General features: G+C 34.4%; 2 protein-coding genes and 1 long non-coding RNA gene across 3 annotated transcripts; 1 reads left to right on the forward strand and 2 right to left on the reverse strand.

The window, feature by feature from the left end:
- Positions 1-1,968: 1,968 nt before the first annotated feature.
- LOC148270454 (uncharacterized) lies at positions 1,969-3,720 on the reverse strand. The gene is made up of 2 exons (XR_015820894.1): positions 3,571-3,720; positions 1,969-2,208 (listed from the first exon to the last, which is right to left on the reverse strand). It is a non-coding gene; the product is annotated as an uncharacterized LOC148270454 (long non-coding RNA).
- A 1,568-nt stretch (positions 3,721-5,288) lies between these two features.
- LOC110818810 (Tetratricopeptide repeat (TPR)-like superfamily protein) lies at positions 5,289-6,322 on the forward strand. Its single transcript, XM_022047803.2, has one exon. The coding sequence runs from the start codon at positions 5,472-5,474 to the stop codon at positions 6,105-6,107; it is 636 nt and encodes a 211-aa protein (XP_021903495.2). The 5' UTR covers positions 5,289-5,471; the 3' UTR covers positions 6,108-6,322.
- Positions 6,323-15,441: 9,119 nt separating this feature from the next.
- RGTA1 (RAB geranylgeranyl transferase alpha subunit 1) lies at positions 15,442-21,175 on the reverse strand. Its single transcript, XM_088221584.1, has 8 exons — positions 20,952-21,175; positions 20,652-20,814; positions 20,201-20,361; positions 20,008-20,112; positions 17,516-18,301; positions 17,246-17,426; positions 16,749-16,920; positions 15,442-16,142 (listed from the first exon to the last, which is right to left on the reverse strand). The coding sequence occupies exons 1-8, from the start codon at positions 21,065-21,067 to the stop codon at positions 15,757-15,759; spliced, it is 2,070 nt and encodes a 689-aa protein (XP_088077710.1). The 5' UTR covers positions 21,068-21,175; the 3' UTR covers positions 15,442-15,756.
- Between the last annotated feature and the right edge of the window lie 605 nt (positions 21,176-21,780).

Raw genomic sequence — 21,780 nt, forward strand, 5'->3', positions numbered from 1 at the left:
ATTTATTCATAATCTAAAAATTATCAAGTTATAATAAATTTTTTATATCTTGAATTATTTAAATAAAAGACTGTCGAATCATCTCAAAATATGAGATGATATTATTTTTGTATAATATTATATATATATTATTGCATATGTCGTTTTGTTTGAGTATATACAGTTATTGAACATAAACAGATAAAATATCATATGTGGTGTGTCTATATTTTTTCACATAAAGGTATCGGTAGAGAAAAATATTGGTGTCAGAAATTTAACAATATAATAATTGTAACATTTTCAATTTAAGATGTAATCATTTAATTTTGAGTTAACAAAAATACTTTTGTTTCGTTTAATTTCGTGAATTTCTACTCATTTATTTTATTTTATTTTATGTTCTATCGTGGAATGAGTAAATAAAAATTAATTTATCACCAAATTACAAAGAAATAATTAAAGAAATTAGTTTTGGATCCTTTTGAAAATAAATTCAGAAGTCTGGGCATAACTTTAATATATAGGGGACCTATTTGAAAAGAAATTCAGAAAACATGGGTCAATTCGCAAAAAGAAAAGAAACGGACCATGTGGACACCCAGTCAATAGCGTAGTGAATTGCCGCATGCCGCATGACAGCTGCATCAATGCGGGTTCCACGCAAGAAGCCCATGCTGGTAATCTGTGTGTCAGGCTGATCGGATGGCTCGGGACTACTTTTGCGCGCGAAAATGACTCGTATCAACTTCCTAAATAGGCTCTATTAGATGGCCCGCGTGCCTCCACGTTTTCTGGATCGAACGACCCATATGAATTTTCTAAACAAGCACGATCGGATGATCCGCGTGCCTCCACGTCTCCTTGGTTGAACGACCTAGATCGATCAAAGAGAGGTATTTAAACCTCTCTTCACTTGGCTCCCAAACCTTAGCCAATATCCTGACTGGAGAATAAGAAGAAGAGCGGCCAGAGGAGAAGCGTAGCCGCTAGAGGGACGATGGCACCACCGTGCTGGAGACCCAAAACGGGCCAGTAACCATAAATTTTCTTCTTGTTCTCCCTGTTTTCTCGTCTTAGGTCGTTTAGGCTAACTCCAATGTAGGAAAAGCCAAAGAAGGTCGCAACCTGAGAGAGCTAAGTGGCGGAGCATGGTTGTGCCACCGCATTGGAATCGAAAACAGTCCCATAAGGCCGAAATTTCCCTCTTTTCTCCGTAAAACACCCTTCTTTCCACGATTTAAACTAATTTCCATCAGGAACCTACCAGAATCAGTTTGGCTGAGTGGGAGAAACGCTAGAGAAGGAGAACCAGGCGGCATCGCCGCATCGGAATCCTAACCCGACCCTGGTGAGTTTTTTCTGCCTTTTTTCACTATTCCTTACGTATTTTCATGTTGTTTTGATATGTGTTTCTAAATTTTATCAGAAAATCCAAAAAATCTGAGAGTCAGGAGTTGCCGCGAACCTTAGTTGAAAAATGTGGTGTTTTGGACTCCGACCCAATGTAAGGGTCCTTCAAATTTTTTCTTGTTTCGTATAAATCAAAGTTAATGGATAATAAATGGCGAATCTAAACTGTTCTATGAATGCTTGGTAATAAATACAAGTTGCAGATGGAGCTGATTAAACGATTGTTTATATTCATCACTAGTCTTATTTTACACTATCTATTTATTATTTTTATTTTAATTCTTATCTTACATTGTTTATTATTTATTTATTATTTTATTTTCAATTTTATGTGCTTATTACTTGTTTCGTAGCCGTTTATTTCTTTTTTGTTGGTTTAACATATTTTCGTTCTTATCTTGTCATGTCCATTTAGAACTAATGTATTAAACAAGCATTTTGAGTTGTTTTATTTTGTTTCATTCCACCTTCGCTCTGTGTTATTTGCTTTATTTTATTCCGTGTATGTGACAACCCAAGTCCTATCCTGGCTACATTAGATAGAATATCCATTATCCTGCACCAAAACAATGTATCTAGAATATTCAACCAATTCTCTTAGCCATTAACCATAAGGTAAACGAGTTTCATTACAATAGATACAACTTTAGCTTCAAATCAATTCTACAACCATAACCAAACGCATGAAAGTTCCATCATTATTTTAATATGGTTAGTTGTATTATTATATCTCAATTTCAATATTAATATCATATCTCTTTTAGGTACGGTTCTCTGTTGTTAAGCATTCCGGTTCCGGTTCCTGCCTCAAAACATCTTAAAATAAAAATAATGAGTTTACATAAGCTAGTAAAATAAAATTTAGAATTAAAAATTAAAGAATAACAATCAACTAAACTCCTTCCCCAATATTTTATATATACTTCATTCTAAACCCCATTTCCTCTCTTTTTTACTAACCATAGTCTCTCTACTCAATACTTTCCTCACGCCCACACTTAATTTCGGTCATTACCTACTACCTCTATCACTCTACTTTTCCTCATCTTATGCCAACAGATGACAAAACCTAGCTCCATTCTACCTCCACTTAACCCTCAACAGTTAGCCCCATCAACACACCAACCACCAAATATGAAACACCTCCACACTTTTGACAATAGTACCATACTAATTCACTACTAATCAACCATCAATACACTCATGTGTACCACCTCCCAACACAACCAACCAGTATCTCACACTCTAATATGCAAATACCGACCCAAAGGGACCACACACGCACACCATTACTGCATTTGGGGTCTCACCCCATCAGCAACCAACACAACCACATGTTGGCCACAAAGCAGCCACATGCACCAGCACACCACAACATCATACACACACCACTATCCCAACATCAAACGACCACTGAATGGCTAGTCCGAAACTTGTCAATATCGGCTAACGGCTTTGCATGCACCTGACCAAGTGAGTGCCCTGTCGACCACCGAGTGGCCATACACACACCGCGTGCCACCACTCACTACACCGACACACCAGAACGTGCAAGCATTGGTCAAATGACCTCACACACCCACGCACCTATACATACACACATTGCGAGCCACAAATCGTCGTACCGGCACACAAGAACCTGCAAACATCAGCCAAATGGCCTTACACACCCACACACCTATACATATACATACTACGAGCCACCAATCGCTGTACCAACACACCAGAATGTGCAAACATCGCCAAATGGCCTCACACACTCACATACCTACACAGATAATCACCAGCCAACAGATGGCCACTACTCCATCTATTTCTCTTCCTATTGTCCAATTTTCAATGTGTATAGACGTCACATCCCCCTCACCTCTTGGTTACACACCAATTTCTCTTTTAAACGCTATGTTCTAGCCTACACAACACTAATTATGAATCCTTTCCACTCATCACTCTCTCACATATGGTATACCCCTACCTACTAGGACCATTGCTCATCCCTACGGCTCACATGACATGTTTTCTCTTTCTTCCTTAGGCTCGAAACCTTCAATCACACCTCCTCATCTAAAACACCTCACTACTTCCCTCTCCCTATCTCAATGCACCTTAGCTAACCTACAACACAAGATTACATAGTGTATTGCCATAAATAAGTTTGAAATTCCAAATTCTTCTTACCTCTCACTTCCATACTCCTCTGTCTCCCTTTTAGAAACTTCCGGTCAATCGTCTCTCGCCCTAACTCGGTTCCTTATTTTTCTCGCACGTTTCCCATATTTTCCTTCCCTTTGTTTCTTCTCTCTCTCTTTCTCTCGCTCACTCTTTGTTTTTTCCTTTCTTTTTTTCTCAGCCCGAGCCCCCTTTTATTCTCAGCCTAACCTCAAATTCTAACCGTCAAATACCCATATAATCTCAACCATTCATCCTCTCTCATATATATAGGCTATTACAATATCCCCTTCTTTTAAAAAAAATTTGGTCCATCAAATTTCGCTACACCACCATGCTTGAAAAAGTTTCGCATAGTTGGTTTTCATTTCGTCCTCCCGTTCCCAAGTAGCCTCCTCTTCAGAGTGATGTTGATAGTACTTTCATCATTGATTTCTTGTCATGGACATTATGAGTTTCTCGTCATATCATTTGGATTGACTAATGCACCCGCAATCTTTATAGATTTGATGAATAGGATCTTCAAATCTTTCTTGGATCAGTTCGTCATAATTTTTATCGATGATATCTTAGTTTACTATAAGAACAAGGAAGAACACGCTCAGCATCTAATCAATAAAAGTAATAATGTGAGAAATTTAATGAAGTAACAAAAATATAAATTTATTAAAATAAAAATAAAACTAATAAATTTTATTAATATGTTAGAAATATAAGAGGTAATAAAATATGTTGAAACAGAATCATACAAAAATATCGAATAAAAAAGTTAATAATAATAAAAAAAAAAAAAAATTGTTGTTGTTATTACTACATTTTATAGTTTGTTTTCTATGTTTTTATTTAATGCTGAAAAAATAAATATTTTAGGTAAATACGCAGGAGTGCTTGAACATTTCTTGCTTAAATTTTGTTATAAGTAGCTAGTAAGAAAATGTCCTATAATTAAACATACTTTTGAATTTATCAAAACATATAATACATTTAAGAGCATTTACACGTATATATAATACAACTAAGATAAATAGGTTACTAAAATATATTTGTACATATAATACAAATATATAATTGAAATTCATTATGAAAATAACAAGTACGATTTCACATAAATTAATAATCATTCTAAGAGAAAATTAGTTAAAATAACACTGATTTTATTTTCTCAATTTCAATAATCTCATAAAAAAAAATAAGTCAAATATCAATTTTAGTTTACAAATTAATCTAAAGTAAGTTGTCCCATTTAAGTTAAACCACATGATAATGGTAAAATTTGATAATAAATTTACAAAGCTTGTTGATAGTTTAACTCTTACCAAGTTTAAGAAAATTTACATTTAGTAAAATTTTCGTTAATGTTTATTTTTTTTTTTAAATATATAACGCTTATTGTACAGGACGAACACACACGCAGAAAAGAAAAAAATTTCCGATATTATAAATAATAACTAAAATGATTATTAAGTTTGCTTAAGTGGGTGACAATAAAATTTAGTTGAGTGAGTTATATATACTGTATGATTTGACTATAATTTCAATTGGTTAAAAATGATACCGTACATTTTATAAATTAAAATATTATTTTTAATTACTTACTTATACACATTTTAAACCTAAAGAAAAATAGGGAGTATATAATGTTCATTTTATTCACATATATCAGGATTTGCATATGGCAAACTCTAACTTAATTATAGTAGATCACTGATATAATGTTCATTTGAATTGAGTATGGGAAAGCTTGACTTAAATTAATTAAACCCAAGCAGTTGCTCTGTTTATGGCCTTAAGCCGCATCATGAATTGGGACCCTCACAAATAGTGTCTTTTATTATTGAGGTAAAAGTCGTCCCCGCCCGGAAAGAAACCCGATCAGGAAACCCAGTTCCCTTCTGCTGAAACCGAGAGAGATGCTCAGCGACATTCTTCTCCAGGCAGGTCTGATCCTGCTCACCCTCTTCATGTTCCTGGCTATGCACGACATCCCCAAGAAGCTTTTCTCCAAGCTTCGTCTTCGTAGCCGAGCCGATATCCAAGCCAAGCGCCACTTCGTCCTCGGCGCCCAGCTTCTCTCCCAAGCCAGATCCTCCACCTCCCGTTCCTCTGCTGTCTCTCTCGCCAAACAAGCCGAAGCCCAAGCCGACAAAGCTATCTCCCTCGACCCCCTAGACGCCGCGGCTCACATCCTGAAGGCCCTCGCCCTGGACATCCTCGGCTTCAAGTCCTCCGCTCTCGATTCCCTCGACGCTGCCCTCTCACCACGCGTTGCCAAGTCGTTGAGCGAGAAGGAAAAGGGCGATGCTCTTTTCAAGAGGGCCGAGTTGAAACTCGCTATAAGCCGGCGAGGCCGGGTCGACCCGGCGATTGAGGATCTGACTCAGGCAGTTAAGCTCAGTAAGGATAACGTAAAGGCGTTTTGTTTATTGGGCGAATGTTACGAGGCGAAGAAGATGAAAGAGGAGGCTATAAACGCGTATCAGGAGGCCCTGCAGATCGAACCGGAGTCCACCGTCGCTCGAGCGGCCTTGGATCGGTTGAGCAAATGATCAAACTCTCGGACATATGTAGAAGCAGGTTCATATTTTGTTCAATCTCGTCTCAAGCTTTAGCCCTTTCATTGTTATGTAAATTGAATTTATTTTCCTCTTTTGGCTGTGTTCGCTGTTCAATCATAGGGATATACGCTACGATAAAGTGTATTTCATGCTAATTTACAGATCCAGTTAATGAGATGGTAGATTAGTCGGTTCCCCCATTGAAATCGAGAATTAGCGTGCTTGATTTCATAGTCATTAGCTAGCTGCTGATTCAGTAGTATTCTTGATTAACTCGAAAATCAGTTATCAAGAAATGCAAGCTCAAATGTTTTCGGTTGGTGTTGAATTTTCTTGGGACTTGCGGGAGATTTGGGAATTGGAATTGGGATTTTATCTCTATTCTGCAATTTCCTAATTGTTGAATTATATTTACTTGGAAAAGCTTATTTCAAGGAGCTGATTTGTGAGGATATAGAAAAGTATGGTTTAGTTGGAATAGGGAAGGAGACTTGGTGGAATAGTAGATGTTGGAAGAAGGAATGCAGTTACAGAACGCTCTCTCGACAAAGCCCTCTCCAGACTTAGGGGGAGAATGGAAGGGGAGAGCTGCCACGAACCTAACGAAACAGGTACGATAAGTTTTTTTTTTTTTTTGGGTATAAAATTGAGAGCCAAAATCTGCTTCTTGTAAATATAAATATAAAAGTTATAATTTGTAATTGTTTTTTACCATCTTTTATAATTGTTTTCTTATAGAAAATATAGGTTTTAATTCTCATATAATTTACACAGGAAAATGAAAAGAAGGTTATATTTATTAGAAAATAGTGAATTATTTTCTATAAAAGTAATTTTATCATGTTATAAACTATAGGTCTCTTGGAACCTTTAAGAAAAATTAATTGAATCTGTCAAAGCAACACAATCCACTGTCGTTTGCCTTGAGCTTCTGATGATGATTAATTCAAAACTTTTTATATAACCCATTTTTCAAAATTCATATATTTTAATTAGAAATTAATGGGAATATTACACAATACATGGATTTAAATATGTTCTTTTAATCTCATGAATTCTATAGATATTCATTTTTCTTCTCATCTTAATTCAATTCGCACATTCTTTCTTTTAAAACTAAATATGGTTTAACAAAAAAAAATAAAATAAAATTGTCATTATATCTAAACTTGTTCTAAACCAAGCGTCCTCAATTATTGGAGTCCTGGAATTCTAATCTAATTGCATAGTTAACAATACAAACACAAAACTATTATCCAACAATCACAACTTCTCTGGCATTGGTTTGGTTCTTGATGATAAAAAAAAAAATTGTTGTTGATGGTTTTGAGGCAAATTCTTTCAGTCATACGTGTAGAATTTGTAATCAACTTATTTTGTATGCAAGTAAAATTGGTCTCTGCTTGGGAGGAAAGTGTACATCATTCTTCTTCAATATCAATTTCCAATCTCTAAATCACGAAACTAAGAAAACCATCAATTATCATAATTTTAGTACTAAATAAAAAATTAGTATTTCTACCCTTGGCCCAAGCTGAAGTTTTCAAAATTTTTGTTTTGCTTGTCAAATTCGGACCATTAAATTAAAAAAAAAAAAAAAGCCATTAAAAAAATATTACATCTGTAGAGTATCACGCCAATAAGAATCTGTCATAAATTTTTTAAAAAATAATTGGAAACCATGTTAATATCACATAAATGTATACCCATTACAAAACTTAAAATTTTTTCGGCCATTAAAATACTCTTTTCTTGACAAGTAAGGCTGAAAATCTGTAAGCAAGCATCCAAAAGTCTCTTGACATTAAAAACCTCTCGTCATCTGGGCATTTTTAATTCGGTGAGCAATTTCAAAAACCATAAATAAATTAAGCAGTTAAAAATCATTCGTATTGTATTGAGCAAAACACTGTTTTGTAGCTCGTACGTGGGTTTTAATCCAGAGTTACGTCAAACCAAAAGAGGAAATTGCTAATGGGTAGTATTTCAATAAAAGCTAAATAAACAGGCAGCAGCGGGTAGACTGCTTCCACTCGGCGTGTAGACTGCGTCCACTCGGCGTGTAGACTGGGAAGCAAATTGACTTCTCTCTCAGAATCTTGCATTATATAACTGACAACCCTCACAGAGTGAAACCCATACAGATTTCCTCTTTGCCTATTAGAAAAGCAGTAAGCTCAGCCTGGCACTTAGCCGCTAGTTCGGATAGCAACTAGAGAGTGGAAGAGAGAGAGAGAGAGAGAGAGAGAGAGAGAGAGTGTGAAAAATTTGGAAGCAGAAACTTTATGGATTGCACAACTAAAATGGCAACAATTAAAAGGCCGCTTACCAGGAAGGATATATTTCTTTTGGTGCTGCTGGGATTGCTGGCAGCTAATATTTTCCGCTCTTATTTTCAGGGGTTTGATAATTCTGGTAAGTGTGACTACTCAGATTTCATAACGCAGTTTTCAGTTGTAGTAAATTATATTGTTTATTGTTGCATAATATCAAACTAAACTTTCGGTTTGAATTTTTCTTTTAGTTTTAAGATGTTGTAATTTGTTTCATTATTTGCAACAACCAAGACTGAGTAGTATAAAAATAAATAAATTTTTTAAATGCTGAGTAATTTATTTAATGTATTAATACTGCATAAAGAATATCACTATAAATTCATTTTAGATAGTAAAACACAAATATGTCTGACGAACATCGTTATGTATTTTTATGGGCATTTTTAGATTTTAACGAATTTCATAATATTGTATATAGTTTACAGTAATTTTAATTAATTTTATCAAAATTATGTTAAAGAGTTTGTGAAATTAATATAAAGGTTCCTAAATTAACACATTCTAAAACTATAATTCTAAAAATTGGCATTTAATTTGAAAAACTGGTTAAAAAATCTTTTTTTTTTTTAGCCTCTACTTTTGTTCTTAACAAGAAAAACTGCACTTTTTTTTTAAGCTTCATTTGATATGAACTTTAATAAAATTAAATCCTCTTACCCGAATGGATGTATGCAGCTCAACTATATGCTTCTGCGGGTAGACGCGTTCAAGATGGGTTCATCACTTTGTCAATCAAATTCCTCCATTTCTTTATCTCAAAGTGCCAACAAATGAGATTATCTTCAATGGTGATGCCAGTTGCTTCCTCTGCTGCATCCGTGCTCTTCTGGGTTGTATTAACTCGATCAGTCTCATCCATGGATCGACCATTATAAAATTAATTCAAAAGTTTAAATTAACTTAAGAAAAATAAAAATATTCCTAATTCTTACCCCACTTATTTAATAACAGAGATATATAGGAATGTTCATGACAAGGAAGCTACAAAAATGAAATTAAAATCTATTCCTAATTCTAACCCCTGCAATCTTTCGTTAAATTCAGCAATGTCTAAAAAAGATTGAAACCCACTGAGAGTCTTTTCTTTTTTTTTTTTTTTTTTCTTTAATATGGATTTATAATTTTTCCAATAATATTTATTGGAAATAACAAAGGGCCTAAAAAACTCTTGCGGCAACGCTTTTAAATAACTACTAAAGGACAACTTTTATATTTAAAGAATCATGATGTAACGTACTAAATTAAATTAGTTTCTTTGTAATTTAAAATTTTATTATAAATATAATAAAATAATTTTTTCAATTTTTTTATTTATCTAAAGTAAAATTTAAATAAAATTAATAAAGGATTAAATTAAAAAAAAATAAAAATTTGAGTTCTAAAAGTATTTTTGAAAAAAAAAAAGGGAAATCAAAGATCAAAATTCAATTTAGAGAACTTTCGTTACGTCAGACGCCCAATCAGCAGGCCCGGTGAATCAGGACACGCGCGTGACAACGAATGCTGACGTAGTGTCACGTGGGTGATCCGCGTGCCCGCAATGGAACGGCCCAGATTCGTTCCCGCACGTACGGACGGCTCAGGTGTATTCCCTCCCCAAACACGATCGGACGATCAGATTTGAATGCGATCGGACGATCCAAAGTGAATCGCGATAGATAGCCTAGATTGTATCAGATTCATTCTCTATTTAATCGTGATCGAACGATCTAGATTAAACGCGATGGACAACCCAAATAAAAAACGAACAGATATAAATAACTCTCATCCATACCAAACCCTAACCTTAGCCGCCAGACCCCCTTACCGGAGAAGAAGACCCGACCGTCGGGAAGGACACTGCCGTCACCTGCTACCGCACCGATCTTTTTCCGACTGCCAAAAAAGGTTAAAAAATTTTTTTTTGCTTGAAATTCAATTTTAGGCACATCCATGGCCAAATCGAAGTAAAAAGACCGGCCAATTGGCCAGAAAACGCTAGCGAAACCCGGCGGCGCCACAGCGGAGAATTTCACAAAACGCCTCCGATGAGACCCTTTCCGATTCCCATTATGTGTAATTTTTTCACTGTTGTGATCACCGTGTCCTTCTCTACAAGTTGACCGGAGCAAAACACTCAATCGCAATGTGAGCCGGAGGAGCCGCCGCACCGAAGAGCTCCGCTGTTGGTGAGTTTCAATTTTTTGTATTTTTTCAGCTAAGCGAGACCTTTTAACGTGTTTTCTCGCAGGGATCAATGCAGAATCAACTGAAAATAGCCAACCCGAGGCGGACCGCCGCCGTGGGCGACGGCGTCGTCGCCGGAGCACGACGGAACCGCCATGCCGTAATTCCGAAATTGGCCAAGTGGAACCTGGGACTGATTTTGGGTTTGTTTGGGACATTTGTAGATATTATTAGCACGTTTTAATTCCCAAAGAAAAATTTAGGGAATTCGAAAACAGCTCGTAGGCACAGTCGAACAGCGTAGCTTTCAGACATCGAATTGAATAAGAATCTCTCACTCTATTCTCTATCATAGAACTGAAGTCTAAATAAATAATAATACGATATTTTATGTGAATTTAAAAAATGTGCATAATTAATTACAGATTGCTAATGGAGCTAGAATCAGAAATTATCTACTGTTGTTTATTGATTGTTTTTACAATTTATATGCATGATGGTATATTATTAAATTATTTTATGACTTTGAAGGCGTGTATGGTTTATTCTATGTATTTACTGCCGAATCGGAAAAAAGAATGTTAAACGATAAAAATTGTGTGATAAAATGAATAGATGAAACAACAGTTTTACTGGATATCCTGAGAGATGGTGGACGGACCGGAGACATAGGGAACCCTACCGTGAACGTTGTCTCATACATGATAGGGTATGGAGACTTGGTAAAATTGGTGCTCATACCGGATGGGGTATGGGGACGACCCGCTTCACCCTCATACCGGACGGGGATATTGAGGTTTGATAAATTGACGCTCATACCGGACGGAGTATGGGGACGATCCGTAATTGAAAATGTTAAATGAAAAGGTTCACGTGTAGGGGGAACATCCTTATAAACCCTTATAAATACCAGCAGGCTGGTAAAAAAAGTGACAGTTATTGTTTGATTTATTGATGATGGGTATAGAATTATAATGTGTTATGATTGCTGATTATACATGAAATCATGATCTGTATAATATTATTGTTTGTATAGATTATTTTTATAAATCTCACTATGGTAAGTGAACAGTAAATAATTTTTATGATTGATAAATGAATTTGCTAAATTTAGATCTCCATTAGTGATTTTTGAGTTTATACCAACATTTATTTCTGTGTCTATAATATAATGTAATATCCTTACTGTATTAGTGTAATTCATCCCTTATTTAACTATTTCATATCAAAAGAATTAAATTTCAGAACATCATTCATAAGAGGATTGCAAGTAGATAGTAGAATTTTTTTTTTTTTTTTTCGTTCATTTTCTTATTTCTTGTATTTCTTTCAAAAATGTGAATTTTGTAACACTGTTTGATACTTTAAATTATTTTTATAAGAAATGTAAATCCTAAATTTTTATTACGATTTCACACTTTAATTATATTTTATTTCATTTGAATATTTTGAAGACCATTACACATGAACTCTCTAGAAAATGTTAATTGTTAGACTATAAAAAAGATCAAAGTAATCCCTAGTTAGTTTTTAAAATATCATCCCTACATCTTTAATTATAGGACATTGCTTTATTCTTCATTTTCAGAATTACATTTTTCATAATTTAACAAACAATTATATAAACATTATCTTCATCAAACATATATAAATAAATTATTATAACTGATATACTTATTTATTTATAAAAGACAACATTTTAAGAGTCAGTCTCATTCCGCAGCATATTCTACTATCTTTAATCTCAAAATCCATTGAATTCCTACCGAAGGACGACTTATACATTTAATTTCAGAGGCAGACACATTTTGGTATATATCACACAAAATCCATTGAATTCTAAAATTACAAAAAAGTATATGCAGTATTAAATTTTGGAAACTTAATTAAAACAAATATATTCATATCAATTATTTAAAAATGAATTTACTTTGGAAGAAGAAAAACACTACATTTTCGCACTTTATCATATTAAGTTATTCAGCACGTAATTTTTTGTTATTTTATCACTTTATAGTCTATAAGCTCTTTAAAGAAAAATTCAAGCACTTCCAAGTTATGTATATCATATAAAACACATAAAAATAAGTACAAACAAACATAAATACATATTTGAGTTTTTCTATGACTTAAAAGTTAGCTAATAAGTCAAATAAGCTCATAAGCCAGAAGAGAGTATGAGCAAGTGTTTTCGCGTGTGTATTACCACATGCTTCTAAAACACCGTGTGCAGTAAACAGTACTTACCATAAAATGATAAGTACTCAATTATCAAATTATGACATGCAACAAAAAAATTCGGTTTTTAATACCTGGAAGCACCCATAAAAGTTCTTCAGTAATAATAATAACAATACTCAGACACACAAGCGTACTCAGCAAGTCATATTTTCTATTAGTCTTCTTTCTGTCTGAGATTGACTTCGTGCTCCTCAAGGCAAAAGACCCACACCTATCTCCAACCTAACTCGGTTTATTGTTTCCTTCTTGTGTAAAGAGGAATCCCTTACTATAAGTGCTAACTGGAGTTTATTTTATTAAGGAAGCTTCTATTTTTTATTATCCACACATTTGTTTACTAGGACATCATCTGAAGAGAAAGATCCCACATGTTATTAAGGATGATTCTCTCTTAGTTATAATAATGGCAATATGATCTGCCTATGCCAAGTCAATATTGACCAGAGAGAAGTTCAAAAATCAATTCAGTAACAAGTGGGGTCTCATGATTCAAAAAATTAAATAACGTAATGATATTTTCGTGTATATAATAGAATACAGGCTCCATGAAAAGGCATCATCAGTATCTCATTTGCAGTTGTTAATTGAGTTGCTGAAAGGAGCCCTAGCCAGAAAATGAAAAGAGCTAAGGGGAGAAACTGAAAAAAGCTGTTTTCTTTTAGGCACTTGCTAAGCAATCTCACTGCTCCTCAAGTAAACTGATTATAGGAGGTCATAGAATTAGCCAAGAAAAAGGCGAAAACCTTTAAAAGATTCCAAAATGGAATCAAAGTCAAAGAGCATGAAGAGAGAGATTCTTTTTCATGCAATGCTTGGGTTGTGTGCCGGTGTCATCGGTCTCATGTGTTTTCATGGGTCTCAGAAGGAGGAAGGATACCAAAGCTACAGTTTCAAGGACACATATGGTTAGTTCAGCGTTCTTTCAAAAAAATTTATTATTTCTAAAAGAAATTATGGGGAGTTCAGTATAGATAGTCAGAAGTAACTTTCTTTTGACCTGAGCCTCTGCTCGAGTAGTCTGTAGATAATGGAGATTGAACCCCGATATCACACATGCCTGATAAGGCTGATCAAAATTTATCTCAAATCTAAAATCTTGATATCAGTGAAGTTACGCTAAATAAAATCTTACCTGAATGTGCAGGTCAACCCCAAGCCTTTCTTGCCGCAAACATTCAAGATGGCTTCGTCATTTTGCTAATCAAACTCCTCCATTTCTTCATTTCAAAGTCCTTGCAGTTCAGATTCTTGTTGCCTCTCCATCAAGCATGTTCTACCATGTGTATGTTGTTCTGGGTAGCATTCACTCGATCAATCTCATCTATGTCTGACGAATCTTTGTAATAAAATCAAGAACGTTCGTTATTACTCAATGCAACATAAACTTCTACCGTAACCTGTCAGTCTCTTCCTTCTTTCTTCTCCACTGATGGTTGGTTAACTCATAAAAGAAAGTACAACAATAAGATCACAGATAATCAAAGAAGTGGTATTTTCTTAATCCACATAAGCTGGAAGGACCAACTGAAGAAGATTAAAATGCTTGATGTTTTATGTTTTCTCACTCTTCTTTTCTACCAAACAATAGTAATAATCCCCTTCCACGCTTTCTTTTTTCTTTATTTGTTTCTAATCTTCTTGCAAACCAATAACAGCCCCAATGTAAATGGCTCAAATCGTAACTCTCACTGCACGAGAATACTTGTAAAGAAGAACTGGGCCAGTATAAGGATTTAAAACCATAATGCAAATCTGCAAGCCGCGGAGTAATCTATTGTCATCATTGCTTGATTGATAAAGGAATCCTATAATTGCAAAAGCAGACAAGTCTTTCTGAACCAATACGCAACTTTGAACCGCACTATTTTTCAACAAATAGGTGAAGTTACTCAGTTTGGCAAATTAAGATGGTGCAGGACTAACAAGTACTCATTACTGTCAAAATCAAAGGAAATTAAGCTAGATTTTGATATATGAAAATGTTTTCTAATTTTATTCCCTAAATTTGTATGTATTTCACCTACAAAACCATAGAAATTAATTAACAATGAAGAGAATAATAGTGAAAATGATAAAGGAATTAGCAAATTTTAAAATGTCATTTTTAGTATTTTTTGGAAAACTATTTGTCTTTATTCCACAAGTATGCAACTTTATATATAATATTTCCATGAAGGCAAATATACATAAATACATATGAATTAGAAAATAAAAATTAAAAAACAATTTCATACACAAAGGCAGCTTAAATTTCTACCCTGCTTCTGCAATTTTCTAGCTGCTCTTAACATTGGAAATAGATTCTCTTAGTTGAGTAATTGTATAAATAATATGACTTTATGGGCACATTATGACCAAACTGGGGTAAAGTAATTGTAAGAAAATTCAACTGGAAGAGCATTCTAACAAGGATGCAACTATTGTTTTGAAATGAAATGGTTATGACTAGACAAACTTTAATGTGCCAAACCAATCAACTTCTTGTTTCCCATTTTGGGTTTTTTGAAATTAACTAAATTAAACACTATGAAATCGTACACCCCATAACCGTAATTACCTACGTGAATATGGCAACGACAAGCAATTCAAATTAGTTTAAATAGATAATCAAGAAACCAGTCATCTACAACAAGATAAAGGATAAACCTTCCCAAATGAAATGTTGTTAATCTACAGTTTAAAATCATATAACAAGCCAACATAAACTGCCAAAGTTCCTGTTTCTATAGTTAACAACTATAAATAACATGTTCATCACTGGAACCACATTACAAAAAAATGCTACAGCAAATCACAACTATGTATATTTTTTCTTTCTCTACTGTTTCCATCCTTCTCTTTTTCTGTGGAGGAGAGGAGAATTCCTCAAAAAGCTGAAAACTAAATCGTCAAAGAATCTAACACAAATCTCCATCCAACCACCTTAGTGTGGGCAGAACCTTAAACAGAAAAGACTTGAATTTCTCATCGGCAATTGCATTTCCTACAACATCTAGTTGTTTCAAGTTCAGCCCTCTAAGAACAAAATAAGCATGCCAATAAGTTGGTAAAAAGACACCACCTGTTACGATTTCATCATTACGCCATTCACTTCCCACCGAATGAGACAAAGGAGAGGAGCACAGGTACCTTGTCAAGTCAACAGAATGTTCACCAATCTGGTTGTATGAAATATTTAACACTTTCAAGGACTTCAGTTGTCTCAGAGACTCTAGGGCAGTAAAACTGCTGAATTTATTGTAACTCAAATTTAAGCTAGAGAGAAGCTGCAGAGCCTCCAATCCTGCCATATAGCCACCAAAATGCTCACTCAGTCAACAATCCAGAAGTTAATCAGTTATAATAAGGAAAAACTGAAAAGCAGCAGGAGAGGCCTCAGAACAGAATCAAAAGAGTTTTGACCTGTTCTCGTGTGAGAAAACCAGATCTAAAGATCAGCAGGTTTCACATATGCTTCTAGCTTTCCTTTTTATTTCACAAAATTTTCACATCCCAGGCAAGGATACTCATGTTCCCGAATAAAGCTTGTAAAATTGTGGAGAAATCTCCTCATACATCACTACTTTCCAGGTTCACTAATAATTATACAGCGAAAAACATAGACTGACGTAATTAGGCACCTTTAATTAATGAAGTAAGTTGCTAAGAGTGGTTATTACCCTTGGCAAAAACCAAGTTAGCTAGTTTTTTGGATTCATAAATCTTTCCCTAAATTAATCGATTCAAATGAAACTCCCTCTAAAAAAACTCCAAACAAAGTAAAGGAGGAGAGTACGACTTTGCAAGAATCATGACAGTAAACCAAGAATGACGAAAGTGCTCTATAAAACATCCTCCTACTAGATACAAGTGACTCAAAATGTCAAGAAGAGTGGTCTATATGATTTACCTTCAAGTGATCGAAGGTCATTGTGGCTAAGATCCAGTATTTGGACCCACAGTAACTTCTCAAAAGATCCAATTCGTGATAATGATAAATAATTCAGTCGTAAACAAGTAGAATTGTTCAAATCACAATAGTGAAAGCAATGTTTCACCAGAGATTCCCTGCTCGAAGTTACCTGCACAATTTCCACCATCCAGCATATATTAACTTTCACCATTTTTAATGATTTTTTTTAGAAAAATTGAAAGTAGTTGAGAAATTATTAAAAAAAAATCACTTTATAAACACATTGTTTTCGACCTTAACTTTCCTTTAAGCAAGCAGTATCATTCATCTATACATATAAGAATATTTCCAACAAAAGAAATTCCAGACGGACCACAGTTCCCTATATAGATAAAATGAGGACATCTTTTGTTTTGAAATAAAAGTATAGTACAATTCATCAATTCATAAGCACCAAGGGGTGCCACCTATGCACAAAATGAGAAGAACATAACCTGCCGTAGTAAAGCTAAGCTGTGTTCATCCTTGTAATATTGATAATGTGAAGGGTCCAACTTCATTAAATCATTATACAGTCCTAGAACTTCTTCTGAATGGATCAACCCTTCCGCATCAGAACATAACATCTCATCATGGGCAATTAGCAGCCTAGCTAGTGTAAGCTTCCCAATTTTGCTAAAAAAAGTAAAAAAAGAAAAAGGATATCAAGTTATCAGAATTTTATTTTTAAGGTTCAAATCCATCGTCAAATGGATTACGCTTACCTCTCTGTCAATGATAACAATTCACGAAAACATTCTATCTCTTTCAGTATAGTTGTTATTCGCCAATCAGAATTTGTTGGTTCATGGACATTCTTGATATTTAATTTATCAAATGAGGCAACTGAATGTGATTCTTGAGACTGTTTTTCATACATACGAAAGTTTTCATCTGACCATGAGATGAACTCTTCCCCTGATCTCTCTGCAGAATCTGTTTCAACAGGATGTATATGCATTGTAAATGCAATCTGAGAAGGATGGCAAAAGTGTAAAGCTCTTGATGAAAAGATTCCCTGAGAATGTCCAACGCTGACCTTCACTTGGCACCCATTTGAAGTGCAAAATTTTAAATATGTAACCCAGACATAGGAAATTGGGGACTTATTTACAGCAAGTGGTCTCCACACAAGATCTTCAATCGTTTCATTTCCAAATTCAACATTAACTGTACATGAGTTTACACCTCCAACAGCTTGATTGAAGTAAAGTATGAGAGGCAATGCCCCTGAATCGAAATGGCAATTTGTGAACAGAAACTTGCTACTACCCACACATCTGGTTCCATACACAGTGAGATCAGAATCATGTGCAGGCCAAGAAGAAACAAGCAAAGGAGACTCAGTTTTAACTGTTTGATCAAGAAGCCAGAGATGATAAAACCAACCACTTTGATCATCTGGGTCTGTAAAAATAGCTTGATGTATAAATTCATACTCCTCAGGGAAAACCTTGTCTTGAGATTCAAAACCTTCAATTTTTTTTTCAAGCAAATTCGAAAGGAGTATACTGCAAAATTGAACAAAGAGGAATAAATGGTAAAATTCATACTCACCAAACTAAGATGCACCACATGGTAATTCATCAAAAAATAAATATGCTTGGTATTGGATGGTAAGCAAAAACTTCCTGGTATGAATTAGGGATTGGTACTGGCATATTGCTTCACCCAAATAGCAGGTCGACAAGAAACTCAAAAACTTCTAAAATTTTGTGGAATAAAAAAACTTGTCATAAAATCTAACAAAAGAAGCATATCTATAGAACATTAAATATCGTGACAAATGGAAACTAAATCATTAGTTTCTTACTCCTTCAAGATAGGCTCTCTCAGGTTAACTGCAGTAGCAATTTCATGAAGTTCTGGTCGTTCGAACACATGCTCTACACTCCATAACACTGTCTTGACTCTTAAAATATCATATTCTAATGATAAAGGCACACACTGTAGTGATATTTAATTAAAGGGAACATCGTGACAAATGGCAACTAAATCATTAGTTTCTTAATCCTTCAAGATAGGCTCTCTCAGGTCAACTGCAGTAGCAATTTCATGGAGTTCTGGTCGTTCGAACACATGCTCTACATTCCATAACACTGTCTTGACTCTTAAAATATCATATTCTAATGATAAAGGCACACACTGTAGTGATATTTAATTAAAGGGAACATCGTGACAAATGGAAACTAAATCATTAGTTTCTTAATCCTTCAAGATAGGCTCTCTCAGGTCAACTGCAGTAGCAATTTCATGGAGTTCTGGTCGTTCGAACACATGCTCTACATTCCATAACACTGTCTTGACTCTTAAAATATCATATGCTAATGATAAAGGCACACACTGTAGTGATATTTAATTAAAGGGAACATCGTGACAAATGGAAACTAAATCATTAGTTTCTTAATCCTTCAAGATAGGCTCTCTCAGGTCAACTGCAGTAGCAATTTCATGGAGTTCTGGTCGTTCGAACACATGCTCTACATTCCATAACACTGTCTTGACTCTTAAAATATCATATGCTAATGATAAAGGCACACACTGTAGTGATATTTAATTAAAGGGAACATCGTGACAAATGGAAACTAAATCATTAGTTTCTTAATCCTTCAAGATAGGCTCTCTCAGGTCAACTACAGTAGCAATTTCATGGAGTTCTGGTCGTTCGAACACATGCTCTACACTCCATAACACTGTCTTGACTCTTAAAATATCATATTCTAATGATAAAGGCACACACTGTAGTGATATTTAATTAAAGGGCCTTCCATGGTAATCCAACATGCATCTTTATGAGTTCTGGTCAATAAACTTAATATTTTTTCCCTTTGATGTTTCCTGCAAGCACTTCAGCATCAAAGTATTAGATAGTTGAAACAAACCAGCAAAGGCAAATATTCGCAATTGGTGCTAAATGGGAGCTCTACCAGTAGCATCAAAATTAGCTGATAACATTCTCATTAAAAGCAAAAAACTCCATATGTGCATGATACTGAAAGACATCTTTGATTTTGTTTATTAAAATCCAGATACTGCATATTGGGTCCAATATTAAGCCTAATACTTCAACCTATTCATCATTTTCCTAATCCTCTGCAGGTAAGTCATGAAATAATTATGGAAACCAGTAAACAAGACAAGCTTATTTATTAATGCTTAAAACTCTGATTTGTAGTTCTCTCCTGGGATAGTTTCTAAATTTGGTATATAGTCATACCTGCGATTGTGCCATGCAGAATAGTTACTAAAATTGGTAAATATCATGTCCTCAGTGTACTTTAACTCGTCCAGTTCTGTTCTTTTCATCAATGCGGCTACAAATCTACAAGGGGGAAGATATCAACTCAAGTAAAAGAAGAATGTCGTGCACACAATAATAAGGAGAAAGAAAACTCTGATCTAGTTATCACCTGCGATAGTTCCATGCATGAAAGTTTCGGGGATCAATCCTCTGGAACTTATCTAGAAGCCTCAATTCATGACCTATAGATGAATGCCCCTTGCTTAGAACCCACTTCCGATGATGCCAAGCACTATAGGATTTAAAATTTTGCCTTAAGGCAATCTCCACCTACATGTATTCCTTGAATAAGAAAGTATAGTTTGTGACATAGAGAACTACAATGATGAAGTCCAAAAAGATGAAGAGCCAAGTCAAAGAGTCACGCGAAGCACTTCGTTTCCATTTCAAATTTAATTACAGAATCAACAGTATATATTTGATTCATCAATTACTTCCATCGGGAACTGAACCAGACAATGTTTTCAAGGCAAGCAAACAGGAGGGAAAAAAAAAATGTCCGTCAATAAATAACAACAGAAATGTAGACCATTCAACAGATGAATTAACGATAAACGCACCACTCTTAGTTCTTCATCGAGAATCGACTTGAGCGAGTCTGGATCAGAGTCGGCCTGCCTAAGATTGTGCTCAGAGGCGAGCTTCCTGTAATTCCACGCCGTGTAGGATTCTGGATTGATCTCTAGTAGCTTCCCACTTAGCTCTACAGCCTCCTTAGTGTAACTGAATCACACTCCACAACGCACACAACATGCAAGTACACGTTAGGAGATACTAAAAATTCACTACGGTACCTAGTAGAAAGGGGATTTGGATCAAAGAAATCTGCAAGGAAGCGAAAGAGAAGGAGAAATGATTACATTTTATTGCGATGATACGAAAGGAACTGAGATTGCAGAGCTCGAAGCTTCTCTGCTTTGGCGGCTGAAGCAGCCGCCTCTTCTGGTTTTGGGGCTATACGAGGACGGCCGTGCATCTCTCTCCCGTTACCTGCACAGATGAAGGGAGATAGAGAGAGGGTTACTGTGGCGGAGTCGGGAGTTTTTTATCCCCTTTTGCTTTGGGCGGATGAACGTTTATTGCACTGCGAGAGGAATTTGTTTATAAAATTAAAATACATGTGAATAAAAATACACATGAAAATATTTAATTTATGTTTTATGATAAGTAAATTTTTGAATTATTGTAAGTTTATTTTTATAATTTCTTCGAGTGTAAAAATATTAATATTAGTAAATTGAAAATATTAATATAATATATAATATTTAATATTTAATAATTTTAAACTGAATGCAATTTAAAATCTAAAATATCTTACAAATAGAAATTTTGTTTTAAAAATTTTTATTGAAAAAATATAAACTATAGTAAAATAAAAATTTAATTCGGACGGGTCACTTGCTAAATAAAAATAACTTTTCAAAATAAAAAATTTCAAATCAAACTAATAAATTAATAATTAATTAATATTTAAAAATTAATATTCTAAACTAATAAATTTGTTATAATTAAGTACAAATGTTTATCAAATATAAATTTATTTTAGTATTATTTAACCATATATTATTGTTTTAATCATTATCTAAACTATCCACCTTTGCTATCATTTATTCGTCGGTTAATAACAATTAATCATTAAAATAATAATAAAAAATAACTAAATAATAACAACATATCATTAAAATAAAA

This window comes from Carica papaya, chromosome 1 (assembly GCF_054855325.1).
Source record: "Carica papaya isolate Zhongbai chromosome 1, ASM5485532v1, whole genome shotgun sequence".
In the NCBI taxonomy this organism is placed as follows: Eukaryota; Viridiplantae; Streptophyta; class Magnoliopsida; order Brassicales; family Caricaceae; genus Carica; species Carica papaya.

Coding starts and splice junctions, on each gene's coding strand:
- LOC110818810 (XM_022047803.2), top strand. CDS start 5,472: ATGCTCAGCGACATTCTTCTCCAGGCAGGTCTGATCCTGCTCACCCTC.
- RGTA1 (XM_088221584.1), bottom strand. CDS start 21,067: ATGCACGGCCGTCCTCGTATAGCCCCAAAACCAGAAGAGGCGGCTGCT. Junction 20,815..20,951: donor TCGTATCATCGCAATAAAAT/GTAATCATTTCT, acceptor AGTGTGATTCAG/TTACACTAAGGAGGCTGTAG. Junction 20,362..20,651: donor TCGATGAAGAACTAAGAGTG/GTGCGTTTATCG, acceptor GAATACATGTAG/GTGGAGATTGCCTTAAGGCA.